Source organism: Somniosus microcephalus, chromosome 10 (assembly GCF_052327205.1).
Source record: "Somniosus microcephalus isolate GS21.2 chromosome 10, FLI_Smic_1.0, whole genome shotgun sequence".
NCBI classification, from domain to species: domain Eukaryota; kingdom Metazoa; phylum Chordata; class Chondrichthyes; order Squaliformes; family Somniosidae; genus Somniosus; species Somniosus microcephalus.
This window is the reverse complement of record NC_140996.1, coordinates 9,306,722-9,330,435: the sequence shown is the minus strand read 5'-3', so window position 1 is coordinate 9,330,435 and position 23,714 is coordinate 9,306,722. Positions and strand designations below refer to the sequence as shown.

General features: G+C 41.7%; 1 protein-coding gene across 5 annotated transcripts in view; it reads left to right on the top strand.

The window, feature by feature from the left end:
• tm9sf2 (transmembrane 9 superfamily member 2) overlaps positions 1-23,714 on the top strand; it is a 76,446-nt gene that overhangs the window by 50,714 nt on the left and 2,018 nt on the right. The window contains exons 13-18 of one of the 5 annotated variants that reach the window (XM_085998413.1): positions 184-343; positions 731-882; positions 1,187-1,298; positions 4,941-5,112; positions 7,059-7,149; positions 13,199-13,481. In XM_085998413.1, coding sequence (XP_085854539.1) covers positions 184-343; positions 731-882; positions 1,187-1,298; positions 4,941-5,112; positions 7,059-7,126 — 664 coding nt within the window. In that variant the 3' untranslated portion in view covers positions 7,127-7,149; positions 13,199-13,481. Of the gene's footprint in view, positions 1-183; positions 344-730; positions 883-1,186; positions 1,299-4,940; positions 5,113-7,058; positions 11,665-12,583; positions 13,482-23,714 lie in introns of those variants that run through there. The other 4 variants (XM_085998412.1, XM_085998415.1, XM_085998414.1 and 1 more) reach the window with 4 other exon arrangements.

Below are 23,714 nucleotides of genomic sequence, written 5' to 3'. Positions count from 1 at the left end.
CTTCTGTATTGAACTTGTATTCAGAAATTCCCCAAATTTGTGCTTAATAAAAGATGTCCTTAAGTATATGTCTTGGCATCTGAATATTCTTTCAGCCTACAAACACCTGGATTTCCCGCTTGCAGTATCTGTCAACCGAAATTGCTATTTGATGGCATGCATATGTATTTTTCTTTTCCCCAGAATTCTTTTTGCTGATTTCTTTCTCATGAACCTGATTCTGTGGGGAGAAGGGTCTTCAGCAGCGATTCCTTTTGGTACTCTGGTTGCCGTCCTGGCATTGTGGTTTGGCATTTCAGTGCCTCTGACCTTTATTGGTGCCTATTTTGGCTTCAAGAAACATGTAAGTTTCCTTGTTGGTTTATCCTTTTTTTGGGAAGATTCTTCACTTAATAGAGCTGATTGTTATGACAGTATTCAGTCAAAATTTGCTTAACCATTTTTGTAAAGGTTTTAAGTCTGTAGTAGACTACTTGGTGCAGTCTCGTCAATCTGTGCGTCATTGCCTCACAAGTGTGCTCTCCGCCACTGTACTAACGTTGTGCGACAACAACTTGCATTTAAAAAGCGCCTTTAACATAGTAAAACGTCCCAAGGCGCTTCACAGGAGCATTATCAAACATCAATTTACTGAAAAGGAACAGATTGATCGGGTCGGGGGTCGGGCAGTCTGTCTTGTGTCGCATCACTGTGACATTAACAGTAGCATTGAATGCAATTCCTCTTGCAGGCAATAGAGCATCCCGTTCGCATCAATCAGATCCCACGCCAGATCCCTGACCAGTCGTTTTACACAAAGTCTCTGTCTGGAATCATTATGGGCGGTATACTGCCATTTGGATGTATCTTCATTCAGCTATTCTTCATTCTCAATAGCATATGGTGAGTCCTATTGTGGGGGGGGGGGAAATCAGCAATACAATTGTATTCACAGTTTTATTCATGCAATAGGTGCATCTGTTTGTATGTTCACTTTTTAAAAAGAAAAATACAAAGCAGCTTTGGTACTCTACATGTGAATGGGGCAGTTCAAAGTTTTGTGTGTTTTACGATATTAATCACAGAATGAATATATCTTTTCCACAACTATGCAGCAGCTTAAATTATTTGTTGCTCAATTAATGGGAATTGGCTTTCTGATGAAGTATACCTTCTGTATCTCCAGCTAATTTCACTACCATTGCAGGTCTCACCAGATGTACTACATGTTTGGTTTCCTGTTTCTGGTCTTCATTATTCTCGTCATCACCTGTTCGGAGGCGACTGTTCTTCTCTGCTATTTCCATCTTTGTGCTGAGGTATGTTCATAAGATAGTAATTTATGTAGTTACTTAAAAATCACTGGATTGATTCCTGGGATGAGAGGGCTGTCCTATGAGGAGAGATTGAGTAGATTGGGCCGATACTCTCTGGAGTTTAGAAGAATTTGAGGTGATCTCATTGAAACATACAAGATTCTGAGGGGGATTGACAGGGTAGATGCTGAGAGGTTGTTTCCCCCTGGCTGGAGAGTCCAGAACTAGAGGTCACAGTCTCAGGATAAGGGGTCGGCCATTTAGGACTGAGATGAGGCGGAATTTCTTCACTCAGAGGGTTGTGAACCTTTGGAATTCTCTACCCCAGAGGGCTGTGGAGGCCGAGTCGTTGAGTATATTCAAGTCTGAGATCGATAGATTTCTGGACTCCAGGGGAATCAAGGGATTTGGGGATCGGGTGGGAAAGTGGAGTTGAGGTCGAAGATCAGCCATGATCTTATTGAATGGCAGAGCAGGCTTGAGGTATTAACCCCTCGCTTCTGTGAGGAGGATCAACCCCAAACTTGGGGAATCAAGGTTCGCTGCTTTAGGAGACTCAACACGCCGGTCAGTCTATTGTCACTTTCTCAGTAATACACAAAGTCAGAAACTGTAAAATAAGTAAAGTTTTATTAAGGTACCTGGACTTCACTCTGAGAAACCCTTTGTGATCTACACACAAGTATGCCTCCCAAAGAGTGAGCCCTTAGACTCACGGGGCTACAATATTTATACATTTTCATAAATTGCAAGTCATGGAAAACAGAAAGTTAGGCAATCACGCGCTCCACAAGTCACTTTTTTTTTTTTATACAGAGTTTTGCTTAAGTTTCACATTTAACTTTCAACAAATAGTGACCATGAGACTGTCTCCACCAGTTATCTTATGTGTGGTTAGGGAGTAGAACATTTTGCTCCTGTTCTTTCTTATCTACTGCATTCCCACAGTCCTGCATCAGTTTTTTACATTTAAACTATTCACTGCATGTCAAGTAGTCCATCATGCCTTGCGAATCATTGGTACAGCAGTATTGGATTAACACCTAGCTTAACAGAGGGGCCGTGTGGCCTTCTCCTGCTTCTAATTCTTATGTTCTTGAAGGTTTTGTGAAAGATATTTTTGTTTTGATATTCCTCTTCTACGACGAAATGTAAAATTTAGTATTTTAGAAATAATACATTTTATGGTATATATTTCTTTGTGAACAATCTGATGTAAAATACGTATGTGCATGTTAATTCTCCACGTGGCCTAACTCCGATTTGAACACTGCATGCATCAAAAGGATGTCAGTTGCTATAAGGTCACACTTTAAACCCAACAAAAAATCAATTTTTAAAACTTACTCCTTCAATATTCTCCGCGCTTACATCTGAGACCGGTTTTGTACTGAATTGATGTATGCATAAGAGAGTTACTGTATACACACACACCTCTTTGAAGTGAATAAATTTTAATGTGCAATTCAATGATAAAGCAAACTGCCCTGTATAATCTTGGATTTCATTCTAGTGCATCAGGACATGTTGTGGATTGACTAAACCTTAAGTGAAGAGTTGCAAGCATTTGAGGAAGAAGGCAAAAAGTTAAATATTGCTAATTGTATACTAGATAATTCAACAGCAGCAGTGAACTCTAGTCAGCGTGGCATTTGGTTGCATCATTATTGCATGAGATCTGCTTTCTTCGCAACCGAGTCAAATATTAAATTACTGTATTTAATTGAAGAAAATTGAAGAGATGGTTCTGTGCATTTCTGTAATTCTGTTTAAAAGTTACAAAACCTGTGTGCTACAATTAGAAAACACTTAGAAAATTGATAAAGTTTTGTTACACAGGGCTTTCTTGGGAGCTCGGTACCATTTTAAATGTAAATTTATGAAGGTGATGAAGTGACACAGTTGATGCCGTTGAGAAATTTTTGTCCATTTAAAAAAAAATCTCTGAACTTTCTAAGCCGGGTTTTAATTTCTGCAGCTGGCTGCCAATAATATGCAAAATAATGCACAGTTGTAGTTTTTTTGAAACTTGTGTGGGATTAAGGTAATCTCATTAACCGTTTAAAGTACAAAGGGGTAATCATGCCATGCGGGAGAACTAAAGCACTCTTTCTTTAATTCTCCAAACCCCCCCATCCAGTAACGTGCTAAATATTTATCCTACCTGTAGGAACTATAATTGTGGAGTTCAGAATAACACACACCATTTATTTCAACAAGACACACTCCCAATCACTTTCATAAAACTGCAGTCAGGTGTAAAAGAAATTAGCAACCCATGAGGGAGAAAGGAATAGAAGGATATGCTGATGGGGTGAGATTCAGACGGGTGGGAGGAGGTTCGTGTGGAGCAGAAACACCAGCATAGTCCTGCTGGGCCGACTGGCCTGTTTCTGTGCCGTACAGCCTATCTAATTCTATGAAAGGGAACAGAGTTTACTCCAGTTTGTCTATTGCTGGGCAATAAGTGTAGAGGGAAAAACTTAGTCATAACATCCTAAATGTAGACATAAAGTTATACAGGTAGACTATCCTTTATCTGAAAACCTCGGGACCAGCCGAGTTTCGGATAAAGGAGAATTTCGGATTTCGGAAGGTGGGTCGGGGGGGGGTCGGCGGTTGTCGGGGCCGGCGGGGTCCGCGGGGGGGATTGGCGGTTGTCGGGGCCGGCGGGGTCGGCGGGGGGGATCGGCGGTTGTCGGGGCCGGCGGGGTCCGCGGGGGGGTTCGGCGGTTGTCAGGGCCGGGGGGGTCGGCGGGGGGTCGTGCGCACGACTTACGCTGACGCTCAGCGTAAGTCGGTCGGGGTCGGCGGGGGGTCGTGCGCACAACTTACCCTTTATCCGAACTTCCGAAACCGGAACCCTCTAAAAACCAAAGGTTTTTTCGTTCAGCGTAAGTCGTACGCACGACTTACGCTGAACGAAAAAACCTTCGGTTTTTAGAGGGTTTCGGTTTTCGGAAGTCCGGATAAAGGGTAGTCTACCTGTACTTAGATTTCTGATCACTCAGCAGTGCACATAGGAACTGGAGGAGGCCATTTAGCCCCTCAAGCCTGCTCTGCCATTCAGTGCGATCATGGCTGATCTGTGACCTAACTCCATATACCCACCTTTGGCCCATATCCCTTAATACCTTTGGTTAACAAAAATCTAGCAATCTCAGATTTTAAATTAACAATTGACTTAGCATCAACTGCCATTTGTGGAAGACAGTTCCAAACTTCTACCACCCTTTGTGTGTAGAAGTGTTTCCTAACTCCACTCCTGAAAGGCCTGGCTCTAACTTTTAGGCTTTGCACCCTAGTCCTAGACTCCCCATCCGGCGGAAATATTTCTCTCTACTTACCCTATCAGTTCCCCTTGAAAACTTCGATCAAATCACCCCTTAACCTTCTAAATTCCAGGGAATGTGGTGTTTTAAAGGGACCTGTTTCCTGGGAAGTGAGTTATTTCTCCATTCTCCCCATTCCATAATCTCAATGCTGCCTGGGAGATGGTGTTTATCTCCTGTGTTGTTGCTGGATCTGCGGACCAGTCAAGCGTTTGAATTTGAATCCATTATTGCGGGGCTGTGAAGGAAGTATGTGATCCTCTTATCCTCAAATATCTTTTTTTTTAATAGATTTTGTTCTTTATCATTTCAGGACTACCACTGGCAGTGGCGATCGTTCCTAACTAGTGGGTTTACAGCAATCTATTTTTTAATGTACGCAGTCCATTACTTCTATTCCAAACTCCAGATAACTGGCACTGCCAGCATCATTTTGTACTTTGGATACACAATGATAATGGTGTTGATCTTTTTCCTTTTCACAGGTAAGCTGTTGCGAACAATTCCTTGCAGACTGGTACTTGCCTCTATTGAATGTCGTAGTCTTTATTTCAGTGTTTCCCATCCCCTCTACTCCCCTCCTTGGAAGTATTGGCTCCTTTCCTGAGGCGTGCTTTCGCAGGCTCTGAAAATGTTTTGCAAATAAGATCTGAATCTCTTCCAACCATTGAATACTCTGTTCTATGGCAAATAGTGAAACGCAGGAATTTTATCATCCAGGGTCACATGTTTTGTGAGGTCCTAAATCGCAACCTTGCACTGGCGTATCATGGAAAGTTTGGTTTTAAATGTTAGAAAATTTCCCCTCTTTTTAACTGGAATTTTAAGGTGATAATTCAGTCATTACGGTTTTTAAACTTCACTTTCTCAATTTGGCATTATCCCAGCCCCTTTGATTAGATCTCCTTTTAACTAACTGACATGCATTCAGTATCCTGTGTATATATGCAGGCAAAATTTTGTTTTTTATTAAGATTATTACAAGATTTTGGATGAAGTATTTATTTGGTTAGGCAATTTTGGCCAAATTTTTGCTATTTATAAATGACTTGTGGAATCTCGAGTGAATATTTAAGAAAAAAATAGAGAGACTTGCATTAGCTTCATCTCCAAACAAACCGGAATTGAAATGTTAAATTTGCTGTCGGCAGTTATATGGGAAGAAAGGCTGTTTTACTTCCTTGCAGCCAGCTGTAATTGCAGTGTATTTGTCTGAATGCAGCAGTAATGAGAAAAGTGATGGTTGATTACAATGTTTTAATATGTGAGGTAAAAAAGTAGTATTAACGACCCCAATTGGATTTCAAAGATGCAGAACTAAACTATTGGGGTGTTGAGATTTGGATAGATCAATAAATTTAGTTGGTTTCCTTTTAAGAGGGAACACCACTTTTTTTTTGTTCAAGGGTTCTGCAGCTGTCATTACAGAAGCATCCCTACAGAACGCCTGTTCAGGGGAGCATCCTGTTAACTCGAAGGAGGACCTCTTATTTATAGCTTCTGATTCCAGTCACAAGTGCCACCTCCAGAAGTACATGATCTCTAAAGGAGAGAAATGTAATTTGTAAATGCGGCCAGAAAATCATTTCCTATTCTACTTGTGGCTTAAATTATAAGCAATCTCTTTATTTAACATGATAGCAAAATACTGCAGATGCTGGAAATCCGAAATAGCAACAGAAAATGCTGGAAAAACTCAGCAGGCCAGGCAACATCCGTGGAGAGAGAAATAGTCAACATTTCAGGTTTCGACCTGAAATGTTAACTCTGTTTCTCTCTCCATGGATGTTGCCTGGCCTGCTGAGTTTTTCCAGCATTTCCTGTTGTTATTTAACATACTGTTGATGAAATGTGTTTGGCGATCAAATAGATGGGAGGAAAGGCTTTCCATTCAGAACTGAGCACGTTGCCTGTGGTAATGGTTTGGGGATATGAAAAGCTACAAGGATAAATCTGTAATTCTACTCTTGTCGTAGCTGATAGTGCACGAACCCGTGTCACACATACTCTACATATGTTTATTCAGCTAAGAGGAAAAGACAGATTCAGAAGATGTTCAGTGCTGTAGTTTCTGGTGGTGCCCTGCTGTTAAGTCAGTGATTTACTTGCTGTAGGCACCGGCATTGCTGTTACATTCCAGGTCATTGGTCAGCCTCAGCAGGCAGAATGCCACTAGCTGCAAGATAGATCTCTTTGATTCACAGCTGGGTTGGTAGCAAGGTATCATAGGCAATGAGCTGGTAAAACATCAGTGGTTTTGACGAGCATGAAAAATTATGATATCATTTGTGTTTCTTAGCATGAGTCACTGTTGAATAAGCCTAAAAAATTAATAACAAAATTTAATTAAGTGCTGTTGCCTTTTTTGCGCACCTGAATATTATTGATGTCTGCAAACATTTTATTTTAGAAGCTCTACATTTTCTTTCAGGAACTATTGGGTTTTTCGCATGTTTTTGGTTTGTGTCCAAGATCTACAGCGTTGTCAAGGTGGATTAAAAGAACTATCTTTTTGGGGAAATGTACGTATGTTTAACAGAACTTGTGTTTACTGAATTGATTTGATAACCAGCACATGGAAGAATCTGGGTGAATCAGAAGAACTATTGTACAAAATACTGGCACAGCATTTATATTTTGTATTCTAAACGTGTTAGAATATATAAATCATTTTGGAATGATTGGACACTTGTTTGGCTCGGAGGAAAATCTGTCCAGTTTACCTTTTTATGTTGAATCAGTTTTGCTTGGGATTTGTCTTTAATTTCCATTGTCTCTTTGTTTATATATTATACTTTTTGCACAATTGCTTAGAAAGGCGCGTATGACACAATAATGCGTTTGTAAATTGTGGTGTACACTTTCTACTGGGAATAGAGATCGTTAATATTCAAAATACCTGTACATTCAAGATAGCAAAAACTGAGTACAAAAAGCCCAACCTCTACTTTCTAATTGCTTAACCGAAAATGTATTTTGTTACTTGTGACTCTTTCCACTTTTCTACTTTCCTTATTGTTTATTAATTGGTCTTGAAGTTATAATGTAATAAGAGTGCGGGCAGTTAAGGCGTTTGTGACATTCCTTTTGCCTTGTTAGCATGGGGCATTGACCCATTATTAATGCCCCTATTACAGCAGCAGAGGAAGGCACTTTAGATGAACGTGTTAACGATTCATACACTAGTATCCCAGGGCATAATTTCAAGGCCATTGTTTTCAGAAAGTAATATAATTTATTGGTGTGGTAATGCTGGCAATGCTACCTCCTTCTAGTTGACTGTGTCACCGTGAGAATGGTTGATCAATCACATAGGGGCAGAATGAACAATATATAGACATCCAATGATCTATTTTTTTTAAAGGCAACCTAGAATCAAAGAATGTAAAACCCCAGGAGTTCCTGACTGGCTTCATAGGTTGCAGCACTTCTCTACTTTCTCATCAGTACCCGAAAAAGATCGTTATTCCTGCTTTACTTCTTCCGCGCTATTAGCTGCCCCACCCCAACAACAAAAATTGCCTTTTCATATTTTCCTAACTTCGCTTTAGCTGCTTCCCCTCCACCCTACCTCGACTTGGTCTTTGTAAACTCCGATTTCACCGAGAAGCAATCTTTCTCCAATTCCAATCTTGCTGTGTCACTCTGTGACGCTTTACAAAGGCAAAGGAGGAAATCGGACTGTAAGGCGTAAAGGAGAGTAGCACGCTGGAGAAGGCGGGAGGCTCGTGGGCACTGGAGAAGACCAGGAGGAAAGAGGAGGGAAAAAGAACAATGGAAAGTTGAAAATATATTTCTGCCACGCTCCGAACCATTTTCCATGTTTGTTTCCTTCATGGTCCACATACTTAATACTACTTTAACAAATTTAAAGGAATAATTTTGCTTTGCGTTGATTTGAGATCTATATTTGGCGGGGAAGGCCTATTTTGGTGATTCTTGATCAGTTTGTGAAGGTTATTTGAAGATTTTACTTTATTTGCTTAGGAATATTTTTTTAATGTAAATAATGTTTTCTATGACTGGAAGCAATGCTAATTTCATTTGTGAAGAATAGCTTGAATATTCATTATGATTGTGAAGGAATGTTATGCTGTTTTTGTTTATAATAGGTAGACACTTTTTAATGGGATGATTGGTTATTGTTGAATGCTGTATCTTTATATTTTTTAATGAATTGGGATGACCCTTTGCTTGGCTAACACTGTGCCTCTGAATCATTCAATTTGAAAATGTACAATCTCTTGGATAAAAACCTTGTGTAAAAAAAAAAAAAAAAAAAGTTTTTTTTTAATCTATTGCCTTATTGATTTAGAAAATTCCTGGTAAGAGATAAAGATGGAATAATTGTGTTTTTTTTAATATGCTATGTGGTGCTAATCAAAACTCTTTTTAAAAATCGTGATCCTAAAGCTAATAATTTAAGATGGTAAAAGATTAAATCAGAGCTTCTGGGCATGAGAATTTGTCAAGGTGCCTGGGATGAGAGGGCTGTCCTAAGAGGAGAGAATGAGTAGATTGGCCCTATACTCTCGAGTTTAGAAGAATGAGAGGTGACCTCGTTGAAACATACAACATTCTGAGGGGGATTGACAGGGTAGATGCTGAGAGGATGTTTCCCCTGGCTGGAGAGTCCAGAACTAGCGGGCACAGTCTCAGGATAAGGGGTCGGCTTTTTAAGACTGAGATGAGGAGGAATTTCTTCACTCAGGGTTGTGAATCTTTGGAATTCTCCACCCCAAAGGGCTGTGGATGCTGAGTCGTTGAGTATATTCAAGGCTGAGGTCGATAGATTTTTGGATTATAGGCGAATCAAGGGATATGGGGATCGGGCGGGGAACTGAAGTTGAGGTCAAAAATCAGCCATGATCTTATTGAATGGCGTTGCAGGCTCGAAGGGCCGTATGGCCGACTCCTCCTAATTCTTATGTTCTTATTTGCATGTCTGTTAAGTGGCAAAAAGTAATTCTTGCAATTTTTCAGATCTACTTAATTTTTTTTTTAAGTTTAAAAAAAAGTTCTGACAAGAAGTATTAATGGCCCAGAAATTAGGTTCGGGGGCTTGCCGCGTGTGCAAGCCCCCGATGTGCACTTACCCGGCGCGCCGACATCTGAAGCCTGGGCCTGCTTGGAATTCCTGTCACTGGCCCGGTTCAGCTGTCGGCGCGCTGTGCTTACCTGATCCAGCGGCGTAGTTAGTTCGATGTGCCGGCTGGGATCAGGTGAGCACTGGGCAGCCAATCAGGGGAGGGAAAACTTCATTCATGAGTTTGATAGTAAGAACTGTCAAACTCATGAAAACTACGGGCGCCCAAAACACAACTTAAACTTTAAATAAAATTTTAAAAAACATCCCACTAATTAAATTAACGATAAATAACTTTTAAAAAACTATTTTAAACAATTAATCAAATTTTTAAAAATAAATAAATTTTTAAGAACTCTGGTCTAAAAATACACTTACCTTACTGTAAAGTCCTTAAAAACAATAAAGCTGTGGAAAAAATGTTATAATTTTAAATAATAGACCACTTACCTTAAAGAATCAAGTCCTTACGTCTCCTTTTTACATTTCTAAAAAGTTCAGGCCCTTACACACGGGCAAACCTGTCAAAAAGCAGGAAGTTCAACGCGTGCGCGCAGAGTCCTGCGCGCACGCGTTGGACCTCTGAACCCCTTGGAGGAAATGCCGGTTTCTCGCGCATGCTGAAATCCGGCACTTCCAACGGGCCCACGTGTGAGTACCCTGTCCGTACTCGCGCGTTGGGACCGGAATTACTGGGCCAATATAGTTTCTGTGTCAGACTGTTGTTTTGGAGTTCCCTATATCCACCATTCACTCTGGTATAAAATGGCAGACTTTGCTCCAAAACATATCCCATGTTCTCACTTCAATTCCATCCACTGTTTAAAAATGTAATTCACTGTTAAATTCTCTTGATCACAAATAATCCTCGTTAGGTAAAGGGTATTTAGGGTTTCGGAACCAAGGCGGGTAGATGTAGTTAAGATACAGATCAGCCATGATCTAATTGAATGGCGGAACAGGCTCGAGGGGCTGAATGGTCTCCTCCTGTTCCTATGTTCCGAACTGATGATTTAGAATGGTGTCACTTTGAAGAATAATGGTGGATCTAATGTGCATTACTGCGGGTAATCCTACAATAATCCAAGATTGCGAGTGATCAATGATTCCGCAACTGCATGAGTAGAACACTAGTTTCTGCTTGCCTTGTGCCGGGGTTGTAATATATTACTAACTTGGAGTAAGGTTTTTTAACACTATCAATTGATGAACGTTCTGTCCATTATGAGGACCATTTTGACTTTGCCAATAACAGAAGCTGCATTCCCATTCCAATACCTAGTGTATGTTTTTTGTGTTTTATAAAATACATTTTGTAAAGATTTTATCCAAAGAGTGGTTAGAATGTGGAACTCTCCACCACATGGGGTGGTTGAGGCGAACAGCATAAGCTAAAGCTAAATAAACACGTGTGGGTGAGATGAAGTAGGGTAGGAGGAGGCGGCTTCGTGTGGAGCATAAACACCGACCGGCACAGACCAGTTGGGTGGAATAGCCTGTTTCTGTGCTGTAAATACTACATAATGCTTACTTTAATGTACTTAGCATTACCTAAAAATAAAGAGAATAGTTGCAACAAAGAGTACAAAAATTCCATGAAGCATTATAATTTGATGCACACGATTCCTGGATGTACTAGTTATGTAAGCACCTTTGCCTCTTTCATTTTGTGTTCTGGAGCCATTTAATTCTTTTATGTGCTTTGGCATATTGCTTAGCTAGCATTTCCCCCAGTCATTTTTCTAATGTCCCAATTCTTTACATCTGAGCTTCATTAATTCTTGATCTCCTAATGATTTCAAATCTTATTTTTGTTCTTGGACTGGACATTTTCTTGCACTTAATAATAGACTCTTTCATGTCACTTTTGATTTCACTGCACTAATTTTTGCTGAAAATTAAATTGGTTGCTTTTAATGGTCTATGCAATATTATAATATCACAGATTGAAGTTGCTTTGCTGTGTTTTTTTAATTAATCCAGTTTTAAGAAGGATTCATGTCAAGTCTTTTGCAATTCAGCTCCCTGCAGTTTAACAAGCTTGATGTGTCCATATTAGCATCAGTTCTATTAGTGTCTCCCTCTGGTGTAGTCCTCTTTACACTGGTAATGTAATGAACATGTTCACAAACCTGCATTAATGAACACTACAGAAAGTGAATTAATTGAATATGTTGTGCGCTTATCTATTTTACAAGTATTTTTTGAGTTTGCCAAAGGGGGAAGGGGAAGTAGCAACAAGAATGGGTAAATTGGAGTAAACTCCATTCCCTTTCATAGAATTACATACAATGTAGAGCAGAGAAACCGACCATTCGGTCCAACTGGTTTATGCTCCACATAAGCCTCCTTCCACGCTACTTCATCTCATCCTATCAGCATAACCTTCTATTCCTTTCGCCCTCGTGTACTCATCTAGCTTCCCCTTTTTAAAAAAAAAAATGTATTCATTCACAGGATGTGGGCATTGCTGTATTGCCATCTGAAATACATTTATGCTATTCACCTCAACTACTCCATGTGGTAGCGAGTTCCACATTCTAACCACTATCTGGGTAAAAAAGTTTCTCCTGAATTTCTGTTCAGATTTATTAGCGACTATCTTATATTTATGGCCCCTAGTTTTGGTCCCTATGGCAATATATCTGATGACTGATTTGGGCAAGCTTTTCAAAACCTGAAATAATCCTATTAGTACTTCCCTTTTTTTTTAGTTCTAACTGGTAAAATATCACAAGGACATGATGCAAACTTTTATTTTATATAGTAGAAGATCCATTCCCTATGATTTGATTTTTTTTAAATAGTAATTTTTTTGTATACCCAATAAATTTTGCCTTTCTGGCTATCCATTTTCTTTCTCCCCACAGGTCATGTATCGCTTGCCACTGAGAACAAGCAAGTGAAATGTTCCTAGTGGTCAACTTAAGCAGCACTCGCTCCCTGTGAGGAAGGGTCTCGTCACCATTTGTAACCACGGTAATATAGGGAAGGTCAGCAACCTCTCTGAAGTGGGAGATTGGGCGGAACTGTCTGCGCGCGAGTTGGCTGCCGTGTTTCCTACATTACAACAGTGACGACACTTAAAAAGTACTTGTCGTCAACCACTTTGAGGTTGTGAAAGGCTCTATACAAATGCAAATTCTTTCTTGGAATCGTAGAATGATACAGCATAGAAGAAGGCCATTCGGGCCATTGCTCCTGTGCCGGCTCTTTGAAAGAGCTCTCCAATTAGTCCCACTCCTTGGCTCTTTCCCCACAGCCCTGCAAATTTTTCCTTTCAAGTATTTATCCAATTCCCTTTTGAAAGTTACTATTGAATCTGCTTCCACCGCCCTTTCAGGGAATGCATTCCAGATCATAATTCGCTGCGTAAAAAAAAAAATCTTTGTCGCCTCTGGTTCTTTTGCCTATCACCTTAAACTTATGTCCTCTGGTTACTGAACATCCTGCCAATGGAAACAGTTTCTCCTTATTTATTCTAGCAAAACTGTTGAACACCTCTATCAAATCTCCTCTTAACCTTCTATGCTCTAAGGAGAACAATCCCAGCTTCTACAGATCACCAAAGTGGCTCATCCCTGGTACCATTCCAGTAAATCTCCTCTGCGCCCTCTCCAAGGCCTTGACATCCTTCCTAAACTGCTGTGCCAACAATTGAACACAATACTCCAGCTGAGGCCCAACCAGTGTTTCATAAAGGTTGATCATAACTTCCTTTTGTACTGTATGTCCCTATTAATAAAGCTTTTTAATGACATTCTCAAATTGTTGCCCAAAATTTTGTCCCTGTTTTTGGACAAATAAAGACCATCTGGAATTATATTTGGTAAATATTGTTAAAGTAAGAGCTACATCAATTTGTTTTCATTTAAACTCCTCTTCAAGTGTCAGTTTTGCTCAGTTAGCAGCACTCGAGACTACTGAGTCAGAGGGTTGTGGTTTGAAGCCCTACTCCAGGAATTGGTTAAGTGACCTTTCCTGTTCTTGAATGTTCTCATCAGAGCCCTTTTCAGAGTTGATATAAGTAGGCTTTGTGAGTTGCAAATATTTTCTGTTTAAATGTTATTTTGCTGAGTTTAAAAAAAAAAAAAAAAAAAGCTTTTATGGGAATGAGGATATTGATTCTTCCTAGTTTATATCATCTTTATTATAGAAACAGATACTCCATGTCAAGCCATTAGAATATGGAATTTTTCACACTGGTGAATAAACCTATACAACTCCTGTGGGAAAGCTCGGGGGATTTTGGACATGTTTGTAGGAAGGTTAGTCATCCTGGATACAGTACAGGCAATCTGGCTTGGCTAAAAAGGTTAATCTATACATTGGAGGAAATCCTAGACACAGATAAAGGGTTCAAACATGCTAGAATTGATCAGCGTTTCTAATTAAGACTGATTAACAACATAAGAAATAGGAGCAGGCGTAGTGACTATGAGTGAGGTAGGTACAGGGATCCAGGAGGTAGTGTTGGAGGAGCCGCAGCCCTTGCTCTTGTCAAACAGGTTCGAGGTTCTTACTCCCTGTGAGGGCGGGAGCGGGGACTGCAGGGGGATGAGCAACCTGGCCACAGCACCGTGGAACAGGGGACCATTCTAGAGGGGGGAGTAAAAAGAAATGTTGTGGTAGGGGATAGTATCATTAGGGGGATAGATAGGGTTCTCTGCAGTCGAGAGAGGGAGTCCCGAAGGCTGTGTTGCCTGCCCGGTGCCAGGGTTAAGGACATCTCTTCTGGGCTGGAAAGAAACTTGGAGGGGGAGGATCCAGTTGTCATGGTCCATGTTGGTACAAACGACGTAGATAGGACAAGGAAGAAGGTTCTGTTTGAGCAGCTAGGGGTCATATTAAAAAACAGAACCTCAAGGGTAATAATCTCTGGATTATTACCTGAGCCACAAGCGAATTTGGCTAGGATAAATAAAATTAAAGAGTTAAATGCGTGGCTCAAAGACTGGTGTGGGAGAAATGGGTTTTGCTTCTTGGGACACTGGCATCAGTACTGGGACAGGAGGGAGCTGTTCCGTTGGGACGGACTTCACTTGGCCAGTGCTGGGATTAGAATCCTGGCGAATCATATAACTAGGGCTGTAGAGAGGGCTTTAAACTAGTTAGTGGGGGGGAGGTTTCTAGAGAGCAAATAATAAAAATGACAACGGAGAAGGTCATAGACCTAGGTAGCAGTAGGGGAATTAAAAACCAGAGCGTGTCATGAAGGGACAGAAGGTATGGAGTAAAAGGTAAAGTAGTAAAAGGGGAAAAAGCAGGAACTAAGTGTCACATAACATATTTGAAAGTTCTTTATCTGAATGCACGTAGCATTTGTAACAAAATGGACGAGTTAACGGCACAAATAACTACATATGGGTATGATCTTGTGGCCATTACAGAAACATGGCTGCAGGGTGACCATGACTGTTAAATACCCTGGTATGTTTAATTCCCAATCAGGAAGGACAGGCAGGAAGGAAGGGGAGGTGGGGTGGTTATGTTAATAAAGGAAGGAATCACTGTAATACAGAGAAATGATATTGGGTCAAAGGATCAGGATAGTGAAACAGTTTGGGTGGAGATAAGTAATAATAAGGGGAAAAAAACACTAGTGGGCGTAGTCTATAGGCCTCCTAACAGTTGCAACTCTGTTGGACGGAGTATTAATCAGGAAATAGTTGGGGCTTGTAATAAGGGAACAGCTATCATTATGGGGGATTTTAACTATCACATTAACTGGACAAATCAAATTGGGCAGGGCAGCCTTGAGGAAGAGTTCATTGAGTGTATTAGGGATGGGTTTCTTGAGCAGTATGTAACTGAACCAACCAGGGGCAAGCAACCTTAGATCTGGTCCTGTGTAACGAGACAGGATTAATTAAAAATGTCCTAGTAAAGGATCCCCTTGGAATGAGTGACCATAACATGGTTGAATTCCATATTCAATTAGAGGGTGAGAAGGTTGGATCTCAAACAAGCGCGCTGAGCTTGAATAAAGGAGACTATGAAGGTATGAGAGCGGAATTGATTAGAGTGGACTGGGAAAATAGATTAAAGGGTAAGACGGTACATGAGCAGTGGTGTACATTTAAGGAGTTATTTTACAACTTTCAAAAAATATATATTCCACTGAGGAAAAAAGTGTGTAAAAGAAATGTCAGCCATCCGTGGCTAAGTAAAGTAATTAAGGATAGTATCCGACTAAAAACAACGGCATATAAGGTAGCCAAATCTAGTGGGAGGATAGCAGATTGGGAAGTCTTCAAAAGACAGCAAAAAATAACTAAAAGATTGGTTAAGAAAGGGAAGATAGATTATGAAAGTAAATTTGCAAAAAATATAAAAACATAGCAAGAGTTTCTGTAGTTATATAAAAAGAAAAAGGGTGGCTAAAGTAAATGCTGGTCCCTTAGAGGATGAGACCGGGAAATTAATGGTGGGAAACATGGAGATGGCAAAAACGCTGAACAATTATTTTGTGTCAGTCTTTACGGTAGAGGACACTAAGAATATCCAAACACTGGACAAACAGGGGGCTCTAGGGGGGGAGGAGCTAAATACGATTAAAATCACTAAGGAATTGGTACTCGGTAAAATAATGGGACTCAAGGCGGATAAATCCCCTGGACCTGATGGCTTACATCCTAGGGTCTTGAGGGAAGTGGCGGTAGGGATTGTGGATGCATTGGTAATAATTTTCCAAAACTCTCTGGGCTCAGCAAAGGTCCCGGCAGATTGGAAAACTGCTAATGTAACACCCTTATTTAAAAAGGGTAGTAGGCAGAAGGCTGGAAACTATAGACCAGTTAGCCTAACCTCTGTGCTTGGTAAAATTTTGGAGTCCATTATTAAGGAGACAGTAACGGGACATTTGGTTAAACATAATTTAATAGGACAAAGTCAGCATGGTTTTATGAAGGGGCAGTCATGTTTGACAAATTTGCTTGAGTTCTTTGAGGATGTAACATACAGGGTGGATAAAGGGGAACCAGTGGACGTAGTGTATTTAGACTTCCAAAAGGCATTTGACAAGGTGCCACACAAAAGATTATTGCTCAAGATAAAAAATGATGGGATTGGGGGTAATATTCTGGCGTGGGTGGAGGATTGGTTATCTAACAGAAAGCAGAGAGTTGGGATAAATGGTTCATTCTCAGACTGGCAATCAGTAACTAGTGGTGTTCCGCAGGGGTCAGTGCTGGGTCCCCAACTCTTTACAATCTATATTAACGATTTGGAGGAGGGGACCGAGTGTAACATATCAAAGTTTGCAGATGATACAAAGATGGGAGGGAAAGTAGTGAGAGGAGGACATAAAAAACCTTCAAGGGGACATAGACAGGCTAAGTAAGTGGGCAGAGATTTGGCAGATGGAATACAATACTGGAAAGTGTGAGGTTATGCACTTTGGCAGGAAAAATCATAGAGCAAGTTATTATCTTAATAGCAAGAAACTGGAAAGTACTGCAGTACAAAGGGATCTGGGGGTCCTGGTGCACGAAACTCAAAAAGTTAGTATGCAGATGCAGCAGGTGATCAAGAAGGCCAATGGAATGTTGGCTTTTATTGCTAGGGGGATAGAATATAAAAACAGGGAGGTATTGCTGCAGTTATACAAGGTATTGGTGAGACCACACCTGGAATACTGCATACAGTTTTGGTGTCCATACTCAAGAAAAGACATACTTGCTCTCGAGGCAGTACAAAGAAGGTTCACTCGGTTAATCCCGGGGCTGAGGGGCTGGACATATGAGGAGAAGTTGAGTAGATTGGGACTCTACTCATTGGAGTTCAGAAGAATGAGAGGTGATCTTATTGAAACATATAAGATTGTGAAGGGGTTGGATCGGGTGGATGCGGTGAGGATGTTCCCAATGATGGGTGAAACTAGAACTAGGGGGCATAATCTTAGAATAAGGGGCTGCTCTTTCAAAACTGAGATGAGGAGAAACTTCTTCACTCAGAGGGTAGTAGGTCTGTGGAATTTGCTGCCCCAGAAAGCTGTGGAAGCTACATCGTTAAATAAATTTAAAACAGAAATAGACAGTTTCCTAGAAGTAAAGGGAATTAGGGGTTACGGGGAGCGGGCAGGAAATTGGACATGAGTCTAGGTTCGGATTGGTCATGGCCCTGTGGGTGGCGGAGCGGGCCCAGGGGCCATGTAGCCTGGTCCTGCTCCTACTTGTGTTCTAATTCTGTGTTAGATTTCAGGAGATGGTTCTATTCTCAAGGATTAGTGGAGACCTTGGAAACAGGCTGCCAGCTAGGAGTCCTTCAAGAGTAAATTGGGCCTGTTCCTGGCTGGGGTGGAGATCACCTTTTACAGAAGGTAAGTACTGCAGGAAATACAGGGACAGAGTGATCTGGACGAGTTTCGATCGCCTAGATGGGTCGGAGAGAAATTTCCCAGATTTTTTCTCCCAAATTGGCCATTGGGTTTTTTATCTGGTTTTTCTCCTCTCCCGGGAGATCACATGGGTTCAGGTGGGATGGAGAGTGGAAGTAGATTTGAGGTTAGGATCAGATCAGCCATGATCTTATTGAATGGTGGAGCAGGCTCGAGGTGCCGATTGGCCTACTCCTGCTCCTATTTCTTATGTTCTTATGTTCAAATAGGAGCAGGCGTATGCCATTTGGCCCTTTGAGGCTGCTCTGCCATTTAATAAGATCGTGGCTGATCTTCTACCTCATCTCCACTTTTCCTGCACTATCCCCATATCCCTTGATCCCTTAATATTCAAAAATCTATCGATCTCTGTCTTGAATACACTCAACGACTCAGCCCTCTGGGGTAAAGAATTCCAAAGATTCACCACCCTCTGAGTGAAGAAATTTCTCCTCATCTCAGTCCTAAATGGCTGATCCCCTTGTTCTGAGACTGTGACCCCTGGCTCTAGACTCCCCAGCCAGGGGAAACATCCTCCCTGCATCTACCCTGTCAAGCACTGTAAGAATTTTGTATGTTTCAATGAGATCACCTCTCATTCTTCTAAACTCTAGAGAATATAGGCCTAGTCTACTCGCTCTCTCCTCATAGGACAATCCTCTCATCCCAGGAACCAGTTTGGTGAACCTTCATTGCACTCCCTCTATGGCAAGTATATCCTTCCTTAGGTAAGGAGACCAAAACTGTACACAATACTCCAGGTGTGGTCTCACCAGGGCCCTATATAATTGCAGTAAGTGTCAGCTGTGGTTCAGTTGGTAGCACACTCGCCTCTGAGTCAGAAGATTGTGGGTTCAAGTCCCACTCCAGGGACTTGAGCACATAAAGCTAGGCTGATACTCCAATGCAGTGCTGAGGGAGTGCTGCACTGTCGGAGGTGCCGCCTTTCGGATGAGACCCTGTCTGCTTTCTCAGGTGGGCATAAAAGATCCCATGGTACTATTTCGAAGAAGAGCAAGGGAGTTATCCCCGATGTCCTGGGGCCAATATGTCTCCCTCAACCAACATAACAAAAAAACAGATTATCTGGTCATTATCACATTGCTGTTTGTGGGAGCTTGCTGTGGGCACATTGCAACAGTGACTCCACTCCAAAAATACTTCATTGGCTGTAAAGCGCTTGAGATGTGCGGTGGTCGTGAAAGGTGCTATATAAATGCAAGTTTTTTCCCCCTTTACTCTTATACTGAACTCCTCTTGTAATGAAGGCCAACATACCATTAATAGTCTGTGGATGGCGAAGGTTCATGATTTAAGGACCATCTTAAGCAACCCAATCCACATGATCGAATTAATCATCTTGGTTGGTCATTCATGGCTATGTCCTCTAGGATTTCCTCGGTCATTAAAGTATTTGAGTTACGCCTTACCCAAATTGGAAGGTTTCCCGACGTGTAGAAGGTTAAAGGAAAATAGAGTGTATTTTGGCTGCAGGTCTTCAAAAAACAGTGTGTGAAAAGTGTGGAGGTTGGACAGTTAAGAAATTATTTAATAAACAGAAATTAAACTGTAAAGAATATCACAAAACTGTTCATTAATAGTTTAAGCCCCTGAGCCAAATGGGGCATCCATGGCTCAATGGTACCACTCTTGCCTCAAAGCCAAAAGGTGATTTCAAGATCCACTCCAGTGACACTTCAGAATATTAGTGGGGAAGTGCTATACTATCAGAGGATTTGAAAGTCCCAAACTGCTGTTTTTTAGTTTTCTACCAGTTGTCCAATGGTTCAGCCTCACCTTTTGAGGATGCTCAGTGCTAGATTTACTACCTCGACTGACCGCAAGAAGTGCAATGTCGTCCGCATAGTCAAAGTTGCTGAATGCTTCCAAACCCAGTTTAGCGCCGTTCATGCTTTGGCCAAACTCCAAGATCCAGTGCACGGGCAGCAGAAACAGATATGGCCCCATGAGGCATCCTCATCGAACTCCAGACCCAGTTTTGAAAGGTTATGCTGGTGGTATCGTTGCCGATACAAACACACACACACACGAAACTGGTTATACCTTCGTCTGAGAGTCGGACCAATTTATCTGGGGCACCCACTCGCTTTGGAAATAACCAAATTGAGTTCCTGTCTACTGAGCGCAAAACTACCTTGAAATCGATGTAGGCTACCCATGGTGTGATTTTGTACCCATTAAATCTCTGGTTCATGTGTAGTATTTCCTTTTATCTGAATAAATGCACATACAGTATATTAGGAATCCTATGTAAATTCCAATATGCAATTATTCATTGCAGTTGGGATAGTTATTAATCTCATGATCCAGGGGGCAAAAACCAAAAGGAATTGCACATATTTTTCTTTCGCGTAAAAAAAACTGGTAAATTAATTGAATACTTTTATCAGCCTCTTGAAGACATGCTACTAGGGTCCAAGTAAGTACATTTTGCTCTGCAGATTGGGCATCGGTGTGTTTTCACGAGATGTGCATTGTTCCTTGGTGTTTTTCGATACAGCTTCCATTACAGTCACAGTTTGGGACTCGGTGGTACCATGAAATGTTTCCATGGCAACTGCTCCGAATGATCTAAATTCTTACCACAATCACACTTAAGCTTGCTGCAGGATGACAAATCTCCTTCAAAGGGCAGCTGTCTACCTTCGTATCTGGATACAAGTGTAATTTTTAACCCCCTGTTAACACCCCAGGCTTCACACACCTACGCTGCAATGTATGTTCTACTGAGTATGGGATGGAAACCGTTCAAAAGAATCCCTGTGTATTTCCAACAAAGATTTCATCTACTTGCACGTTTTCCTATGGTCAGTCAAAGTTCAGGTGTTTGGTGCCAGTTAAAATTTGGACACCCAAGACCATTCAGCCCCTTTATTTCATTATTACAAACTAAGTTTGGATTGTACAAGTTTGCACACAACTGATGTTGGACGAAAGACTACCCTTTACAACAACAACTAGCATTTATGTAGCGCTTTTAATGTAGTAAAACATTCCAAGGTGCTCCACAGGTGCATTGTCAAATAAAAATTGGCACCAAGCCCCATGAGATATTTGGACAGGTGAAGGAGGAGGTTTTAAGGAGCATCTTAAAGGAGGAAAGAGAGGTGGAGATATTTAGGGAGGGAATTCCAGAGCTTGGGGCCGAGGCAGCTGAAGGCACGGCCGCCAATGGTGGGGCGATGAAAATCGGGGATCTGCAAGTGGCCAGAATTGGAGGAGCGCAGAGATCTTGGGCGGGGGCGGGGGCTGGAGGAGAGTACAGAGATAGGGAGGGACGAGGCTATGGAGGGATTTTAAATCGAGGGGTTGCCAGACCAGGAGCCAATGTAGGTCAGTGAGCACAGGGGGTGATGGGTGAACGGGACTTGGTGCGAGTTAGGACACGGGCAGCCGAGTTTTGGATGAGTTCAAGTTCACGGAGGGTGCAAGGGTGGGGGGAGGCCGGCCAGGAGAGTATTGGAATAGTCAAGTCTAGAGGTAACAAAGGCATGGATGAGGGTTTCAGCAGCAGATGAGCGGAGGCAGATACCTTTTGACCAAATAGATACCATACCAGTAAAACTTCCCCATATATACATTTTTGTAAATTGATAGGAATATTTGAAAGCTTCCTCTTTTTTAACAATACGATAAAGGATACATGTTGAATAATGACAATGTGTGCAAAATACACGAGGCTGAAATTTCCTATCTTTGCTAATTGTAGCTAAAAGTTAATGCAAATAAGTAGTATCAGCCTCTGTGAGGCAGCTGTCCCCAAACCAGTTTTATCTACTAGTGATATCTACACGGAATTATGGATAACTCCGTTTGAGATTAACTTTAATACACGTTTTACTTGTATCTACTTTTTTGCTGAAATGAACAAAGACTAGGGACATCAGAATGACTAACTCATGACATTAAGCTCCTCGTCACTGGTGATGTATTTTCCATACACCATTGATGTCTGGTCTTTATGTAATGGATGGTATCTATCTGGTCAAAAAGTATCTGCCTCAGCTCATATGCTGCTGAAACCCTCACCCTTGCCTTTGTTACCTCCAGACTTGACTATTCCAACGCACTCTTGGCCGGCCTCCCAACTTGCATCCTCCGTCAACTTGGGCTCATCCAAATTAAAATTTTGGCAATTTCAAAAATGAACGCACAGACTCCATCTACTGGTCATTCCATATGGGACATTTTTACTTTCTTCCTTTCTTCTGGATAGAAAGGCTTGCATTTACATAGCGACTATAAGGTCCCACAAACAGCAATGAGATAATGACCAGATAATCTGTTTTTTAGCAATGTTGGTTGAGGGATAAATATAACTCTTCAAAATAATGACTGAGATCTTTTACGTCCACCTGAGAGGGCAGACGCTGGGGCCTTGGTTTAACGACTCGCCCAAAAGACTGCACCTCCGACAGTGCAGCACTCCCACAGTACTACACAGGAGTGTCAGCCTAGATTTTGTGCTCAAGTCTCTGGAGTGGGCTTAAACCCACAACCTTCTGACTTGGGTGAGAGTGCTGCCCACTGAGCCACGGCTGAGACTTGAAGGAGATGGGACAGCCGTAGCCTTAGCAACCACCACCTGTGCATAGGCCTCGCAGAAGAAGGTGGTGAGCGGGGCTGTGCGCAGGAGGTGGTACTGAACACACAGGGTCTAAGAGGTGCCTCCCTGGACCTATCCGAGGAGCAGCGAAAGAGGAGGCTTCGCTTCTGGCAGTGAGGTCTGTTTTTCAGCAGGAGACTCTTGCTCTTGAGAAGGCTCTAGAAGAGGAAAGGGCGACGAGTTAGGATGGAAGATAGAAGCTGCACGTGAGCAGGTGACAGTCTTGAAGTTACTAAGCTTGCTGCATCCGTACTGAGTTGAATGAAGGGATACAAGTAATATGCAGATGTGCTGCTTGTGTACGCCAACAGCCTTTTTTTGTCTGATAGTAAAATACTGCGGATGCTGGAAATCCGAAATAACAACAGAAAATGCTGGAAAAACTCAGCAGGCTAGGGCAGCATCCGTGGAGAGAGAAACAGAGTTAACGTTTCAGGTCTGGAAAAAAGCAGGATAGGGAATAGATTTTAAAGCAAGTTGGGGGCTAGGAAAAGGGGGAGGGGATAAAAGAACAAAAGGGAAGGTCAGTGATAGGATAGAAAGCAGGAGAGATTAAGAGACATTGAACGCCAGAGGTGGTGGTGATGGGACAGGTAAAGGAACAAAGGATGGCTCAAGATGAAGTGTGAATTGCGCTGGCAGAATGAAGGACAGCTGCCATGTGGGAGGGAAGAAAAAAGGCCAAACGAAAGTGTGGATTAAAAAAAATATATAATATATATATATATATGTGATAGGGGCCGAGGTTATGATCTGAAATTGTTGAACTCTATGTTGAGTCCAGAGGGCTGTAGAGTGCCTAATCGAAAGATGAGGTGCTGTTCCTGGAGCTTACGCTGAGCTTCCGTGGAACAATGCAAGAGGCCGAGGACAGTGAGGTCTGACTGGGAATGGGGCGGTGAATTAAAGTGACAGGCGACCGGAAACTCGGGGTCCCCCTTACGGACTGAACAGAGGTGTTCCGCAAAGCGGTCACCCAATCTGCTTTCAATCTCCC